This window comes from Gastrolobium bilobum, unplaced genomic scaffold (genome assembly GCF_033153095.1).
Source record: "Gastrolobium bilobum isolate Gb01-03AN ecotype WA unplaced genomic scaffold, APGP_CSIRO_Gbil_v1 utg28738, whole genome shotgun sequence".
Lineage (NCBI taxonomy): Eukaryota > Viridiplantae > Streptophyta > Magnoliopsida > Fabales > Fabaceae > Gastrolobium > Gastrolobium bilobum.
This window is the reverse complement of record NW_026898759.1, coordinates 126,560-144,472: the sequence shown is the minus strand read 5'-3', so window position 1 is coordinate 144,472 and position 17,913 is coordinate 126,560. Positions and strand designations below refer to the sequence as shown.

Genomic DNA, 17,913 nt, shown 5'->3' with positions numbered 1-17,913 from the left:
CCTAACTCGCGCTCGGGTAATTGAATCCCCTTAATTTGACAGCTTTAACTGGGATGGTATTAAGGCATTTTATTTTTCAAATTTCTTCTCAACTACTTCATCCATTACTTTATGGGTTTTTCTTATCTCATTTTACATGAGATAAACAATTTTCCTACACACACAAAAAGAGGTTGGGTCCCACCATTCTTTTTTCTCTCTTCTCTTACTTGTGGGTCTCACTTATACTTTTATTTCTACAACACGAGATAATTATTTTCCTACAACATAAGAAAAATATATCCCTTACTTTATTAATGTTTTGTTAGTTACACATAAAAAGCAATCTTTTAATAACATTTTCTTTATTCTCTAAGACTCAGTAGAAGCATTACACAAGAAAGAATAGGGTATCGAATTAAAAGATGTACACATGATTTTGTAGTTATTCGATCCAAAAGCTTAATTTGTTAGGTCTGCAACTGTCCTTATCTTCCAACTCCAAACCATAATGGACAATTTCTATGAAGAGGCTCAAGAGCCAGTGACTCCTCCAGGACAATATTTCAACAGCTCAGTGTACTTGTTCCTATGTTTTGTATGGGCCACCCATTCATATGATATACCAACTACAACCGATCACAACCGTTATATTACGGAAAAGTAAAACGAAGTTAAGTATTTATAACCTGATTTTCCTTAATTTAATTTAAATTTTATTATTATTTTAATTTAATATATTGAATCGTTTAAAGAAGGGATTAACGTTTTTCTAGAAAATAAAGTTATTTCATGCAATTCAAAAACGACATCATTTTAAGATTTAAAAAAATAAAATAAAATATTTCGATAAAATTCAAGATATTAGGGGAAATAAATTTTTTAAAATATCATGTATTTTTTCTCTGAAATTTCAAAACGACCTTATTTTGAGATTGCAAGAAATAAAGTTATCTCATGTTACGGGAGAAAAAATTTTCTCTTAGAAAATATGTCGTATTTATTTATTAAAAATTAATAATTAATTAATAAATACGGACCAATAAATTATAACCGTTAGATTGACGAAAATCAACGATTAATATTTAGTGAAAAGAATTGGTAAACTTAATTGGTGATAAGTATAACATTTCCCTATATATATATATATATGTATATATATATGTGTGGGAAAAAAGTATCTAATATTACTTTAGATAACTTTGTCTAATGTTCATCAAAACGACGTCGTTTTGGGGTTGAAAAATTAAAAAATTAGAATGATAAAGACTATTATAACCCTGAAATAAATTAAAATTCCAAAAATACCATGATTTCTGCCTCAAAACGACGTCGTTTCGATGAACATTAGATAAAGTTATCTAAAGTAACTTTAGAAAAAACAAACCCTATATATATACACGATTTAACTTTTCTTCTAGTATATTTTTTAGAAACTACTTATTTAAAATTATGAAAAAAATATATTGAAATACTTTTTAGGCTTTTTTTAACTTATTTAATTACTAGATAAATCTAAACATATATTTTTAATTAAAAAACACTTTTTTTCTTAAAAGTACCACAAATAAATTAAACAGCTTAAAATTTGTTAGGAGCTTTTTGAATTGTAAATATTCGAACAAAGAAAACAATAGATAGAAAGAGATAATAATTAAGCTGAGATTCTAGTTGAATACCTAACTCTCGCTCGGATAATTGAATACTCTTAATTTGACAGCTTTAAGTGGGATGGTATTAAGGCATTTTCTTTTTCAAATTTCTTCTCCCCTACTTCATCCATTACTTGATTAATGTTTTGTTAGTTACATATAAAAAAGCAACTCTTTTAATAACTGTTACATATATATATAAAATTATTAACGCAGTTTTACTCAATAGTTTAAGCTTTAAATTTTTGGATTGAATTGATTCTTTATATGGTATCAGAACCTTAGTATTATGGATTCGATCTTTACCGCCCCATTTAATTAATAATTATTTAGGTCTTGTGAAATTTCTTAGTATAATTAAACTGATGCATTATCTATACTTCAAACCCGATAAACTCTTGTGTGTGAGAGAACGTTTCATATATATATAAAATCATTAATATTAAGTTAAATTGGTTCTTTACAATAATATTTTCTTTATTCTCCAAGACTCAGCAGAAGCATTCTAAGTCTGAAGTCAAGCAGAACACAAGGAAGAATAGGGTATCGAATTGAAAGATGTATACATGATGTTGTAGGTAATCGACCCAAAAGTTTGATTTGTTAGGTGTGCAATTGTCCTTAATTATCTTCCAACTCCAAACCATATATATTTTTTAGCTTAAGTGTGCAAACATGATTTATAAAACAAGATAAGGATAGTTCTATGTCTTATTTAAATTTATACAACGTACTGCTATATATATATATATATATATATATATATATATATATATATATATATATATATATATATCATCAGTCTGGGCTTGGCTTATTGAAGTTCTACATCAAGTCTCTCATTAACACACAAACACTACCATAATGGAAAATTTCTATGAAGAGGTTCAAGAGCCAGTGAGTCCTCCAGGACAATATTTCAACAGCTCAGTGTTTTGTTCCTATGTTTTTAGCTTTCTGGAAACAGCAATTCCAATTGATGAGTCACCAGCTATAACTTTGCTGAAAGATGTCTTCCTCCCTATAAACCCACGCTTCTCCTCTATCATGGTACTACGTTTGCATTTTATCTAAAACTACCAAAAATTTCATAAAGCTACTTGACAATTCATCATATTGACCATTTCTTAATTTTTATTATTCAATTGAGTGTTTTACACTTTTACCACAGGTCAGAGGCAGAGATGGTAAAATGAGATGGAAACGGGTTGAAGTGAAGCCTGCAGAGCATGTAAAGATTCCAATATTTCCTGACAAAACTTCATCTGAATTATATGACCAATATCTTAGTGACTATGTGTCAAGGATTCTAACAGAAAGAACACCTCAAAACAAACCACTGTGGGAAATCCATATGATCAAGTATCCAACAATTAATGCTGCTGGCACCATAATTTTCAAACTTCATCATGCGCTTGGAGATGGTTATTCCCTCATGAGTGCTCTTCTTTCTTGTTTACAAAGAGCTGATGACCCTTCTCTTCCACTATCTTTACCTTCAAGAGCACTATCACATTCACAATATGCAAAGAAAAGCTTGTTTAAGAAGTTACCTTCAGATATCTCCTCCTTTTGTAGCTCCATATCAGATTTTGGGTCCAGCTTAATGAAGGCAAAAATGACTAAAGATGACATAACACCCATAAGGTCTGGATATGAAGGAACTGATTCTCAGCCTTTTACCTTGTCAAACATATCATTATCTCTTGATCATATCAAAGGAATCAAGTCAAAGCTTGGAGTGGTAAGATTAGCTAGGTCATGCTACGTTAATTTTGTCAACAGATTAAACTAGACTAATTATTTATTATTATTACTATACGTTTTAGATCAGCCACACAATTAACCCCAGCCACTAAAATTCATATTAGGGGTTACATATGTGTGTACCTTTAAAGTGAGATAAATATTATTTTAATACTAATCTCATTCCCCATGCACATATATGATATATCCATGCACCATGTGAAAATGTTTGCCTTTCACCTTGTGAGGCTATAAGGGCAAAATTGTTATGGGCTCACTCTTTTCTATGATTGGAGAATTTTTTTAATCTATATATATATATATATATATGAGAAAAAAAATGTCTTTAGCCACTTTAGATAAATTTATCTCCAGCTACCTTTTTAATTTTGTATTGTGAATAATGCATAGTTATAATATTAAAGTTACTTTTTTTTCTCTCCACGTCAACAAACAAATTCTGAAAGGTGACAGAGGAAAAAGAAAAAAAAAAAAAAACAACTTTAACATTATAACACTGTACTACATGTAGTACATAGGGATAACTTGAGTTAAGTTTATGTCAAGTGATTAGTTAAATATTAACCCCTATGTATATATCCCATAATTTAATGCCATTGAAGAGACACGTTTTGGACACTCGTTTACCTTGCTGTTACCTCTGGAATACAGCCACAAAAGCCATCGTTCCCAACTCATCCCCTTGATTCTCAGCCACTTGCGGTGACTCTTGTATTGAGTTTAGGTCCTTACCTTTGTCTCACTAGATCCGTATTCCATTCCATTAACATACTACACCTGTAAAGTCAAACATACCGATTTCTACTACTCAAACAGTTTATTACAAATGCAGACAATAAATGATGTGATTTCCGGGATCATCTTCTATGGGATTCGACTTTACATGCAAGAGATTAACAACAAGACAAAATCATCCAATTCCACAGCTGTGGTAATGCTCAATACAAGAAATATTAGAGCTTACCAATCAGTCAAGGAAATGCAAAAACCTGAGGCCAAAAGTCTTTGGGGGAATAAAATTTCTTTCTTGCAAGTAGCAATACCTAAGCTAAGCCAATCAAGAATCTCCGACCCTCTTGAGTTTGTTTGGAATGCCCGTAAACTAATCAAGAGGAAGAGACGTTCTTTCAGTGTTTATCTCATAGGTCTGTTCTTGGATCTTGAGATGAAATTAAGAGGACCCGAGGTACGTATACATGTGTAATTTAATTTATTATATTAATTGGTTCAGAGAGTCAGCCTTTTTAGTAAGGTATACAGCTTCTCTGCTTTATTCTGTTCAATTTCTCTGATTTATTGTATTGGTGTTTTAGGCTGTAGGTAAAACAATCTACAACACTCTTGGGAACTCTAGTATTGTTATCTCAAACATACTTGGGCCAGTAGAACAAATGGCTTTGGCAAATCATCCTATAAAAGGCTTGTATTTCACCATGACTGGTGGACCTCAGGTATCGTTCTTTGTTTAAAGTTTCATTATATTCTCTTTGCTCTTGTTTTGACTAGACATTTTCTTTTCTTGGCAACACTTGTTGAAAGAGTAACAAGTTTGGCTACCACCTCTGATTTATAGTCGATAAGAAAATGTCTCACAAGCTTGGATTATTCGTGTTCTAACATGCTTACTTGTATGGTTGCAGAATGTAAACATTACAATTATGAGCTATGAGAGAGTATTAAGAATCACCTTGAGAACACTAAAGGGATTCATAGATGAACAGAAATTCAAGGGCTTTATGGAGAAGGCCTTTGAAGACATATTCAAGGCAGCTATGGAGATCTCCGAGATACCCAACAAAAATTAATTGGGACATATTCATACATATATAATTCTACGTACAGATATATGTTGAAGCGAGACTTGGGATGCAAATAACAGGATATCTATTATGGATGATTAATTATTAATTATATTATTTTATATTTGTTATTTGTTATTTTTTTTCAACTTGTTATTGTTGTAATTGGCTATTTGTTATTCCTTTTAGGCGGTAATTTGAATTAGTCCAGAAAATGGAGTGTGGGATAGTTATGGGTGATTACCTTGATCCTTAGTGGAGGATAGTTATAGGATTATGGTATCTTATGATTATGATTGTGTGATAACTTTATCTATTTAAACTTTCAATTGTGATGAATAAAATATCTGAATAGAAAATTTATTCCAAAAGGCACTTGTGCAAGAGGTCAGACTTTCTCATTAAAGTCATAATTTTATTTGAGGTCAAGCTTCCAAAACAAAGTCAAATTCCCTTATTTATTTATTTATTTATTTTGTACGTATCAATTGGTATCACAGCACAGGCATGGAGGAAAGGGTGGAAAGCCTGGAAGACAAAGTGCAATACTTAATTTACCAGTTTAAGGAGATGTTCTTTCATATTACTGTTGCGACTTCGGCAAGTTCATTGGTTGTAAAAGTAATAAAAATGTATTTTGAGTATGAGATTGTTCCCAAGAGGATTGATTTTCAAGCACTAGTTCACTACTCACGCTTTAGTTGGACAATCGCTTACAAGAAACTTGAAGTTAAAGTAAAGATTGATCAAGAACATAAAATTTCATAATTAAAACAAGCAATCAAAAAGAAGTTGGTTTTGAAAATCAAGAAAGACACATAGTTAAGGGTTCTACTTCCCCCAATCTCTTCTTTATGCTATGAGTTAAATAGTCAAGAACTGCTCTTAATATAATGTCAATCAATTCTTTCTAAATTAATTAAGGCTCAATTTCTAGTTACCCTAATTCTATGTGATCTTGAAAAAATTCTAATTCCTCGGTTGTTCTTCAAGAAAACATGCATTAAGATCAATAATTTAAAGATTACATAATTGCCCTATGTCTATTCCCATATCACAAGGATTATGATGAATTTATCAACTCAAGGTTCATGTACCAACATCCCTATTGTCATACAATTCTCCTAAATCAATCTACAAGAAGCAAACTCATAGAAAGCATGAAAAATAGATAAATTCATTCAAATGTAAAAAGAGGAGAATCTCATACACAATTTAACTCATAAGCATAAAGAATCAAATGGGGTCTATCTGAACCTAACTACAAAAAAGATCTAGCTTAGCATAGTGTACTCAAAGACAAGAAAAAGTAAAGAGAATCCCCCAATCTCCATTGGTGTGATGGCGTGAAGAATCCTCAAAACTCTCAGTTTGTTCTTAAATTCAACCCGCTCCCAATGCTCCAAAGCATGAAAACTGTTTCTCCCTCCTCAATTTAGGATTCTCTATCTCCAATTTGTCAAAAGCTCCCCTCTTTCTGAATGTGCCAGCCTTTTTATAGTGATGAAACCATATCTTTTAAGTTTTCATAATATCTTCATTGGAATCTTCACTAGAAATTCCAATCATATCTTTAATCAAATCCTTAAAATCTTCACTTTTATATTTAAAGGAAAAAATTTCCTTAAATATATTCAAGAAATTCTTCAATAAGATCTTCAATCAATTATATGATTTAGAAATTCAAAACAAATCCACTTGAGCTCTCCAATTTATCTTTTTATTGAGCTGAAAATTACTGCAAAATATAAGAATTTTTATGATAATATTACTGAGAATAAAATAACTCTTTAATTATAATTCTCATAACTTTTAATTATTTTTAAATTAATTTCATACTCATATTAATCCTTAATACATAATAAATTGGAGACTCATCAAACAATTCCCGGATTTGCACATTGTTGTCCCCAGCAATAAATCAGAGTAAAACTAAGGGAAATTGGAGCGAAAAATCTCAATTGCATGGATTTTGGATAGGAATGATTCAATCAGAGAAATGATCACAGAGCACTCAGACTTTAATGAATGATACATCAATCAACAAGATTTATAATTCATGAGTCAAAAAGTTGTAACAAAACTTCTCAAGATAAAGAACAAGAAAAATTTCTTGAAGTGGTTAAACGGTTAGCTTACATGTGTATACGGTTGTATGTATTCCTGAAGTGGGAAGTTAGTTAGATGACACGTGATCAAGTAGGTAGCACGATGGTAGAGTGGAAACATGTATATAACATTCTGGAAACCAGATTGCAATTCATTCAATAAAAATTCAATATCAATTCTCTGTTACATTTCGTTCTTTCTGTTCTGTTTCTTCATTAGGTTTCTCTGAACCTAACACGCACACAAAGAGGGCGCACCTTCCCTCAAGATCGCACTTGACCGAGACACCTTGAACTCATCAAGAACTCCTGCATTATCTTCTTGTTTTCCTTTTTCCAGTGGACACCACAGCCAACTTCTCAAATGCATATCTCAGTCCAAAGACCTTCAAATAGTGAGATTTCAATTGCATTGTAAAGTTTATTAAGTGTACTACGTGTCTCTAAATTATCAATTTAATTGAAAAAATATGCAGGGGTTTGTGCAAAATATAAGTTGATTGCTCTGTTCTGTACTTAAGATAGGAATGCCAACTTAATCGTTGCACATCTCAGGCCTTAGGAACCCAGTATCATCTTTAGGAGAGGTTTAAAGTCTTAATTCTGAACTCTCTCCAAACATGATTGCCTCCCGTGAAAAATACTTGTGATTTATCCAAAAAAAATATTTTTTTAAACCGGAACATTTCGTATTTTTCTGAACACTATAACAAAATAAGTTCAATTGGAACCAACTAGATCTACCTACTAGGTAACCAAATATTATCATGATGTGATTTTGTCAATTGTCTTCAACAATTCATTTTTGGAGCTATAAACCTCCAAATGAGGAAAATTATATGTCATTTCAAAGTCTAAGATGTCTATTTTCACCTATTTAAATTTCAGGTCATTTAGCAAGGATTTCGAATTGTTATGATTTTCATTGTACATACAGCTTCTTTGGTTTGACTTTAACAAATTTCTACTTTTTATTTTGGTGTTGTCCGTTAATGAATCTTGTTGATATATTAAATTATCCACGTGTATATTCAGAGTTAGCTGAGTTAGTTCTTAACTTAAAAGTTAGTTACTTTGTTAGGCTTAGATCTTTTCTGTTACGGAATTTGTTATCTGTTAGCTTTTCTGTTTTAGCTTAGTAGTTCTGATCTTTAGTTTTATCAGGTTACTATATATTGAATAACCCTGTAATCTTTTTCATTAGATTCAATAATATGAAACTCTTTTATTTCTTCTCTATTCTCAATATGGTAGCAGAGCTCTCTTAGAGCTCTGGTATCTCGCCATTCCTTCTTCATTTTCAATCCTTCTGAAGTTCTTTCTTTCCTCTATTCTTGAGTTCTTCATTGTGAATTTCCATGGCGGGCCAGGGCTCTCTCCCAGATTACTTGACTAATCCATCAAATCCACTTTACCTCCATCCAAATGAGACACCATCGTTGGTTTTAGTTTCTCCACCGTTGAATGGACGAAACTACCACAGCTGGTTGCGTGCAATGACGATGGCTTTGTTCTCTAAAAATAAAAAGTGTTTTGTTGATGGAAGCTTCGCCGTTCCAACTGCTGATGATCCACTCTTTCCAGCATGGCAACGATGCAACACTATGGTGGTTTCATGGATCCATAGATCCATTGAAGAATCAATTGCAAAATCCATTCTATGGATAGAACGCGGTTCTGATGTGTGGAAAGATCTTAGAGATCGATTTTCCCAATCTGATGTCTTCAGAATTTCTGATCTTCAAGAAGATATATTTCGTCTTCAACAAGGTGAATGTTCAGTGTCAGATTTCTTCACACAATCGAAGATTATGTGGGATGAACTGGACAACCTTCAACCACTGCCAAAGTGTAGATGCGTACCAGTGTGTGCCTGTGACGTTAGTGATCAAATAAAGAAGTGCAAAGAAAGAGATCAGGTTATCAGATTCCTTCGCGGACTGAATGACCAGTACTCACAGGTTAGATCTCAGATCATGATGATTGAGCCTCTACCTAACGTGAGTAAAGCCTTTTCTCTAGTGTCACAGCAGGAACGTCAGATGAATTCTGAGTTCCATGGTGATAATTCACTAGAATCAAAGGCCTATGCCCTAGATCAACGACGCACTCAGAACTTTATCAAGAATAAAGTTGTTAAAGGGCGTGGCACTAAACTTTGCACTCACTGTGGCAAAACAAACCACACTGTGGAAACGTGCTATGTGAAACACGGTTATCCTCCTGGATATAAACTAAAACCAAGATCGACTTCAGCCAATGCAGTTGTTGGTAATCTTGATGGAGAAAATAGTTATGAACAAGGAGGAAATCAAGTGGTGTTTTCACAGGAGCAGTACAATAATTTAATTGATGTGATTCAACACTCAAGAATTCAATCTGATGAGCGCAAAAATGATCATCATCATGCCACTAACATGGTGGAGACGCAACCATTAATGGCATTCAATGCCAATATTCAATCCTCTGGTAAGTTCTTGGACAATTGGATTTTAGATACAGGTGCAACAGATCACATTACATCTGTTGCATCCTATTTTTCTTCCTTGAATAAAATCAGACCTATAGTTATTACTCTTCCTAATGGATCGAAAGTCATTGCTTCACATTCAGGAACTGTTACATTGTCTAATACACTGAAGTTGATAAATGTATTGTATGTTCCTGGCTTTTGTGTTAATCTGATATCAGTTGCTAAATTGCTACAAAATTTGCAATGTGAACTGATTTTTCGTGGTTCCATGTGTTCCATCAAGCAGATCAATACACACCAGATACTTGGTTCAGCTGATCTGCGCAATGGACTCTTTGTGCTGGCTCTTGATGTGGCTGGATGTAAAAGTTCAGAGATTACTCAGAATATGAATAACTCTGTCAATAGTACTCTTTCAAATAATTGTTCCCTGGATGCCTCAATGTTATGGCATTACAGACTAGGACATACTTCTGACTCAGTATTTAAGACAATGTCTTGTAAATTTCCCTTCATTCCATGTAATAAATAGAATGTACCTTGTGACATATGTCATATGGCAAAGCAACGAAAATTGGCTTATCAGTCCAGTACTTCAATAACTTCTAAGGTGTTTGAATTAGTTCATACAGATATATGGGGACCATTCTCAGTCCCCTCTATCAATGGACATAGATATTTTTTAACCCTTGTAGATGACTTTTCTAAGTATACTTGGGTGATTTTAATGCAGCATAAAAGTGAGACTCGAATGCATCTACAAAGCTTCTTTGCTTTAGTCGAAAATCAGTTTAGTACAACTGTGAAGGTAATCAGAAGTGACAATGGACCAGAGTTTATGATGAGAGAATTCTTTTCAAGAAAGAGAATCATCCATCAGACTTCATGTGTAGAAAATCCCCAGCAGAATGGTGTGGTGGAAAGAAAGCACCAACACATTCTGAATGTAGCCAGGGGTCTTTTCTTTCAAGCACACTTGCCTATGAAACTATGGTCATTTGCTGTTCTTCATGTTGTACATTTGATAAACAGATTGAGCACTCCTCTCCTTAAACACAAAACGCCATATGAAGTGTTGTTTGGCTGTTCTCCAATTCTAACTCACCTCAAGGTGTTCGGCTGCTTATGTTATGCAAGCACCCTTACTTCTAATCGAACCAAATTTATGCCTCGAGCCAGTAAATGCATATTTTTGGGTTTCAAAGATGGAACAAAAGGCTATATAGTCTATGATGTTCAGTCTCATCAATTGATAGTATCACGAAATGTGGTATTTCATGAGCATTATTTCCCATTTTCCAATGATAAACAAGCCATAGATAATCCCTTTTTCATCAAACCTGTCAACTTTCAACAGCTCTTTGATGATCCTTTTATTATCCAGCAAACTCAAACCGATACCCAAGTTATCCAACAGATCCAAACCAATAACCATCAGTCCCTTAATGATCCTATCACAAACACTTCATTACCCATAGCAACTAGACGATCAAATAGAACCCACAAAAGTCCTACCTATCTGCAAGATTTCCATTGCAATATAGCCTTTAATAAAAAGGCTTCACAGTATCCCTTATGATCTGTCTTGTCCTATGACAGTTGCCCAACTTTTCATAAACACCTTTGCCTTAACCTTAGTACCAACCAAGAACCAAATACCTACTCTGAGGCTGTTAAGCATGCTTGTTGGAGAGATGCTATGCAGACTGAACTTATGGCTTTGGAACAAAATAAAACTTGGGCCATCACTGATCTTCCACCGGGAAAGCATCCCATAGGGTGCAAATGGGTGTTTAAGGTCAAGTATCGTGCTGATGGAACCATTGAGCATCACAAAGCACGATTAGTTGCGAAAGGATACACACAGCTCGAAGGTGTAGACTTTCTAGACACCTTCTCACCGGTTCCAAAGATCACAACCATTCGCCTACTGCTTGGTATTGCTGCAGCTCGAAAATGGCACCTGGAGCAGTTAGACGTTAACAATGCTTTCCTCCATGGAGAACTACATGAGGAAGTATATATGTCATTACCTCCTGGCATTCAAGACTCCAAATCCAACAGAGTTTGCAAGCTTCAGCGATCTCTGTATGGCCTAAAACAGGCGAGTCGCCAATGGTATTCACGATTATCTACTGCTCTTATTTCTATTGGTTACTGTCAATCCGAGGCTGATCACTCTCTCTTTATTAAATCTACTGCCTCATCTTTTACTGCTCTAGTTATCTATGTGGATGACATTGTGTTAGCTGGAGACTCGATGGATGAAATCACTCATGTGAAAGAATATCTAGATGCTCAGTTTAAAATAAAGGATCTCGGTCCCCTTCACTATTTCTTGGGACTAGAAATTGTTCGCACAACCAATGGTTTAGTGGTCAATCAAAGAAAATATGCCACTGAGTTGATTGCAGATGGTGGTCTCTTAGGCAGTAAACCATGTTCTACTCCAATTGATGCAGGCATCAAATTGGAACGTAACAAGGGGGATGTGTTGACTGATCCTCACAACTATCGTCGGATGATAGGTAGGTTATTATACCTTACCACTACACGTCCAGATATATGTTATGTTGTCCAACAATTGAGCCAGTATGTGTCAAAGCCCACTCATCTTCATATGCAAGCTGCTCTTTGTGTGTTGAGATACTTGAAAAATGCACCTGGAAAGGAGATATTCTTCCCATTTGACAATTCTTTGATACTGAGTGGTTTTTCAGATGCTGATTGGGCTAGTTGTGTTGATACTAGAACGTCAATCACTGGTTATTGCATTTTTCTTGGTTCTGCACTAGTTGGTTAGCGTGCAAAGAAACAGACTACAATGTCGCGATCATCATCAGAGGCTGAATATAGGGCACTTGCAAGCTTGAGTTGTGAGCTTCAATGGATAAATTACTTACTTAAAGATCTTGGAGTCATTTTATCTCAACCGATTGCTGTGTTTTGTGACAACAAATCTGCGATCTATTTGGCCCATAACCCAAGCTTCCATGAAAGATCTAAGCATATAGAAATTTACTGTCACTTGATACGTGAAAAGATCAACAATGGTTTGATACATTTGCTGCCCATTGCAACAGCAGATCAACTAGTTGATCCTTTTACAAAGGCTTTAGCTCCTGGAGTATTCAAACATTTGATCGACAAGTTGGGGTTACTAGATATCCACCTTCCAACTTGAGGGGGGATGTTGATATATTAAATTATCCACGTGTATATTCAAAGTTAGCTGAGTTAGTTCTTAACTTAAAAGTTAGTTACTTTGTTAGGCTTAGATCTTTTCTGTTACGAAATTTGTTATCTGTTAGCTTTTCTGTTTTAGCTTAGTAGTTCTGATCTTTAATTTTATCAGGTTACTATATATTGAATAACCCTGTAATCTTTTTCATTAGATTCAATAATATGAAACTCTTTTATTTCTTCTCTATTCTCAATAAATCTCTTTCACATTACGCTCCAATACGATTAAACGGACTCTCTTCCATATGGATGTCACAATATTCGTACGATATTGACCACAAAAATAATATTGGTTTGGCACATAAATCTACTAATATTTACGTATAAAATGATGTACATGTGACATATATAGCCCAAGAATGATGTGTAAGTACAACGAATATTTGCCAAAACATTTTCTTTGAGTTCAATCCATAGCGTGATGATTCCAGCGGGGAGGGTGGGAGAGAGGACCTGTCTAAGACATGCGAATGAATGTGAGAGTAAGTGTACTTGTAATCATGCAATTAAGGGAAAAATCCAGCTTCGGTGAGTTACACTCGTGAAGAAACTAATAAACAATGATACTAAATGTCACGAAAACGAATTTTTTTATTGTGCTCTAGGTGCACAATAAAAATTGATGATCCTTTACTAAAAAGGAAAAACTTTCTTTCATTTATATTTCAAGGAAATTTTTCTTTCATTTATATCCCTTTCTTTCATTTAAATCTCCTCTCAATTCTTTCTTCTTTCTAAATTTGGAAAAGGCCCACGAGGGCCCAGCTCATAATAAACGAGCTCCACGAAAACGGGAGATGTGTACGAATGATTCTGATTGATTGATTTTTTATTTTTTATTTTTCAATGACAACCCTTTTACACTTTTTCCGCTCGGGATTTCCGTCTTTCTTTCCATTCATACAATATGTATTCGATGCCATTCATGAAAAATAATTGTCATACTAAATGACATTGCTCATAAAGTGCAACCTGCATACTTCCAATATATATACGGAGATTGGACCGAGCATATTTTCGATACCGTTTTTTGGAGGGTTTAAAATTTTAATCATGAGACTTATCTCGAATTAGACTAGTCAAAAAGCGATGAACCGATTGACATATCTCCAAATAAATATATGGAGATTGGGATGGGAGTAATATTAATAATTATGTTCATAATGTATATATAATTAAAAAAAAGTAACATGTAAACCAAAATTTAGTAGAAGAAAATGTTGTGATTTAATCCGGTCCTAGCAAAATTGCATACATGGAAACACATAGGTCAACAGCTTGGTCTGCTTCTCAAAGGAGAAGTTAACGTGGTGAAGGTTGCTTTCTGACCTAACTATGGAAGAAAATCAAGTCCAATACGTTTTGTGTGGTTTCTAGTTTTGTTTGAATATTTGATTATAAAGCAAAAAAGAAGTTTCATATAAGGACAAGGGCACACTTTTCCGTTCTCAATAATGCTAAAGATTTCAAATTAATAAAAGCTTCCTTGTGAATGTCTTCTTTCTTGAGCGGGAGAAGATTGAGAAATAAACAAGAAAAACGAGTAGAAAGATAATAAGAAAATAATAAATGCTAGCAATATGTTACATGGTTAGTTTAGGACTTAATCATGTGCTGTTTCAAAGTCACGATTTCAATATAATTGGACGAGAAGCCTTCTGCACATATTGGCTTGATTTGGTGTCTGAAATTGACTAATTGTATAATGGTGGGATGCTATCTTTGTTTGTATGTTGAGAAAGTCAGAAACCAAAGTATGGGCTGTCATTTATTAACACTTAGGCATCTAATAAGCCTAGCATTATGCATATTCAATCTGAAAACATCCATTGCTCAATATTGACATGAGAATTAAGAAGACCTACGTATATTACTTATTAAAAGTCAAAGTATCGTTCTTTTAAAAGGTGATTGACCAGCATCACAGATTTTTCCTTTTTCTCATTCTTCTTATTTTAGAAAAGAACATCATGCAGAGATCCATATATTCAGCTTTTCGCACATTTATCAAGCAACGCACATGTTAACTTTATAGCAATTAAAGAAAACAAAGTAAGACCAAATGGGTGGTCGCTCAGTTGGCGCATGGGAGCTGAGCAGGTGGAGTGAGAGCATATGTTCGAATCCCTCTAGTACCACTTTGGGAGGGGTTTAATTAAAGCTTTAAGCCTGGACCCGCCCCGAATCGGATTAGTTGCGAAGCGATGAACCGATTGGAATATTTCCAAAAAAAAAAAAACAAATTAAGAAAACACAATCCCTTTCTAATACTATTAAGAGCAAGACTTAACATCATCCATCCATTATTCATTAATTTATTTTATAAAATTTAATACGCTAATTAATAAAAGTACAAATGAACTCAAAAAATTCTAACAATTCTCACTCAAAATAATACATATGAATACAAAAAGAGAAACCTCTTTTATCATCATCAATAAAATTTAATAACAAAACTCAAATTTACATGTAGTGATCAAATTTTTGTCCCCAAAATCTTGGGTCATTATCTTCCGCCACTACTTCAAGACGTACCAGAGCAGTCAAATAGTTTTTACCATATATCTAAATAACACAACCAGTGCATCCAAAAGGGGCAACACAAGCCACACCTTCAGATAACTAAAGAAAATAGACCAATGTACTAATCAGTTAGTGAGACAGAACAAAGAAGTCACTAATCTCCAAACTCTCTGGAATTTCGAACTTGAATAAGTCACTGCAATAGCTATCTCTCTCTTCCTCAGTGTTGCTGTGCACATGCGTGGATAATGATGAATTCAACTGGTTTGGACTTGATAGAGGCGTGGGTAGAACCGAGTCATAGCTCATGTTTTGGTTTGCATTATTTAAAGAATGGTTCAAAGCTGGATTCTCTAGCAAATCAACTTGGTTTTGTTGCAAGAACAGGTTCTCTCCCAGATAGGAATTATTAGGAGTTGAATTCAGTGGAGAATTTGAACAGCTCAAGTTTGCTGCCATGTTGCTTGATGAGAAGCCTTCAACATTGGGGGTGTGAGTTGGCATTTGAAACTGATTAAACTCAACTTGCGGTGCAACTTGGTTCTGTACTTGTAGATTCTGTGAAGCCAAATCAGGGTTCTCATTTGTGATCGATAGAAGAGAGGCAGTAGCAGCTAGTTTTAACAAATCAGGGTTCATCAAAGCTTGTGCACCCAATAAGCCTTGCAGATTCAAAAGGGACTGGTTCCCTATCATTGACCTTAGAATGGAGGACATGTCAAGTAGGTCAAGGCGTTGGGTGTGAGTAACTGGGTCAATTCCCATTCGAAGCAGCCTCTTCCTTATGTGGGTGTTCCAGTAGTTCTTTATTTCATTGTCAGTTCTTCCTGGCAACCTTGCTGCTATAGCTGACCATCTAAACAAGCCATAAACCATATAGATTAGCATATATAAATACATATAAGTCACCTAATATTGAAACTTTTTTTAGCAAAACCGTTAGAGATATAATATAAAAATTAGGAGAATATGTCATTTTATACTTACCACTCTTATTACCTTTTTTGTTATTGCTAGATTAATTTGATTTTTTTTTCTTTTTTAACCGTTGATTTTAAATTGATTCAATATAACAAAAGAGGTAGTAAGAGTGGTAAATCTAAAATCATGATAAGTATAATCTTCCCCTAAAAACTATTCATGTGCCTTTAGTTAATAATTAAGTTTTTTTTAAAGAGTTAATTGAATGTCATAATATCATAGACTTGAAGCACAAAATGAACTTAGACTTTTGCAATTCTTACTATTCTAATAAAAAGTGAAATTCGTCACAAGATAATTAAGCATATAGAACTTTTGGATAAAAGAATGCTCTAGAGATATAATATAAAAATTATTATTCTCCAAAAAAGAAAAAAAAATTATTCATGTCTTTAAGGTTTTGGGAAGATTAATTGCTTGAAACTATTGAAACTTTAAGGATCATAAATGAAAGAAAAATCATAGACGTACTTGTTTCCCATGACACTGTGCAACTGAATAATAATTTCTTCTTCTTCAAAGGAGAATCTTCCTCTCTTTATATCGGGTCTCAGGTAATTTGTCCATCGAAGGCGGCAACTCTTGCCACACCTTTGTAAACCTTTAACATAATATAATCAACATGTTAATCAGTGAGGAGACAGAACAAGAAAATGATATATCATATACAAAGAGAAATTAACACAATGATTAGGGAAGGCCACAAAGAACAGGTTATACCAGCATTCTTAGGGAGGGCTCGCCAATTGCCTGGTCCATGAATCTGAATGTAGTTGATAAGCTTGAGGTCTTCTTCAGGAGTCCATGGACCCTTCTTGAGTCCAACCTTTTCACAGCAAGGAACTCTTCCCATTTTCCAAGTAAATGATGAGAAGTGAAGTACGGTGGATATATTGTTCCGAAAAGCCAAAAGGGTAGCTATTAAAAGTCCCTGTTCTGGCTTGTGTCTATTTGTCTAATTACAAAAGATAGAAAGAGGGTATCTGAAACACGAAAGTGAAGTTTTGTTGTTGGTCTTAATGGCTAAGACGACCATTGTTTTTATAGCAGAAGAAAGCAGGGATGGAAGTTCCAAGTCAAAAGGATTTGGAACCGGCCATATGCCACATGTCTCTCTCAACGTTGATATGCATGATCGTATATGTGTTTTGTATATACGTATGCAATACATGCATACAGTACATTGCATAAACAATTTATAGCTACCCCATGCATTGATAATTTTAAGAAAAAACAACTATGCATCATTTTTATAATGTGAAGATTAATTTTGATTTTATTACTCATTATAGATCACTGCATATGCATAGGAAGAAATAGAATTTATTATTTATAATCACATACCATCCACGTATGGGACACTGGCATGTGTACCATGGCACGTGATT

The 17,913-nt window shown here is 34.0% G+C and overlaps 3 protein-coding genes across 3 annotated transcripts; 2 read left to right on the top strand and 1 right to left on the bottom strand.

Annotated features, from left to right (window-relative positions):
- The first annotated feature begins 2,495 nt into the window (after window positions 1–2,495).
- On the top strand, window positions 2,496–3,426 carry LOC133283882 (wax ester synthase/diacylglycerol acyltransferase 11-like). The gene is made up of 2 exons (XM_061480807.1): window positions 2,496–2,681; window positions 2,803–3,426. The coding sequence occupies exons 1-2, from the start codon at window positions 2,496–2,498 to the stop codon at window positions 3,424–3,426; spliced, it is 810 nt and encodes a 269-aa protein (XP_061336791.1).
- On the top strand, window positions 3,345–5,203 carry LOC133283876 (wax ester synthase/diacylglycerol acyltransferase 2-like). Its single transcript, XM_061480801.1, has 4 exons — window positions 3,345–3,375; window positions 4,231–4,584; window positions 4,712–4,849; window positions 5,039–5,203. Exons 2-4 carry the CDS (start codon window positions 4,282–4,284, stop codon window positions 5,201–5,203), a joined length of 606 nt encoding a protein of 201 aa, XP_061336785.1. The 5' UTR covers window positions 3,345–3,375; window positions 4,231–4,281.
- Window positions 5,204–15,673: 10,470 nt separating this feature from the next.
- On the bottom strand, window positions 15,674–17,381 carry LOC133283881 (transcription factor MYB41-like). The gene is made up of 3 exons (XM_061480806.1): window positions 17,246–17,381; window positions 16,997–17,126; window positions 15,674–16,400 (listed from the first exon to the last, which is right to left on the bottom strand). Exons 1-3 carry the CDS (start codon window positions 17,376–17,378, stop codon window positions 15,674–15,676), a joined length of 990 nt encoding a protein of 329 aa, XP_061336790.1. The 5' UTR covers window positions 17,379–17,381.
- Window positions 17,382–17,913: the final 532 nt, after the last annotated feature.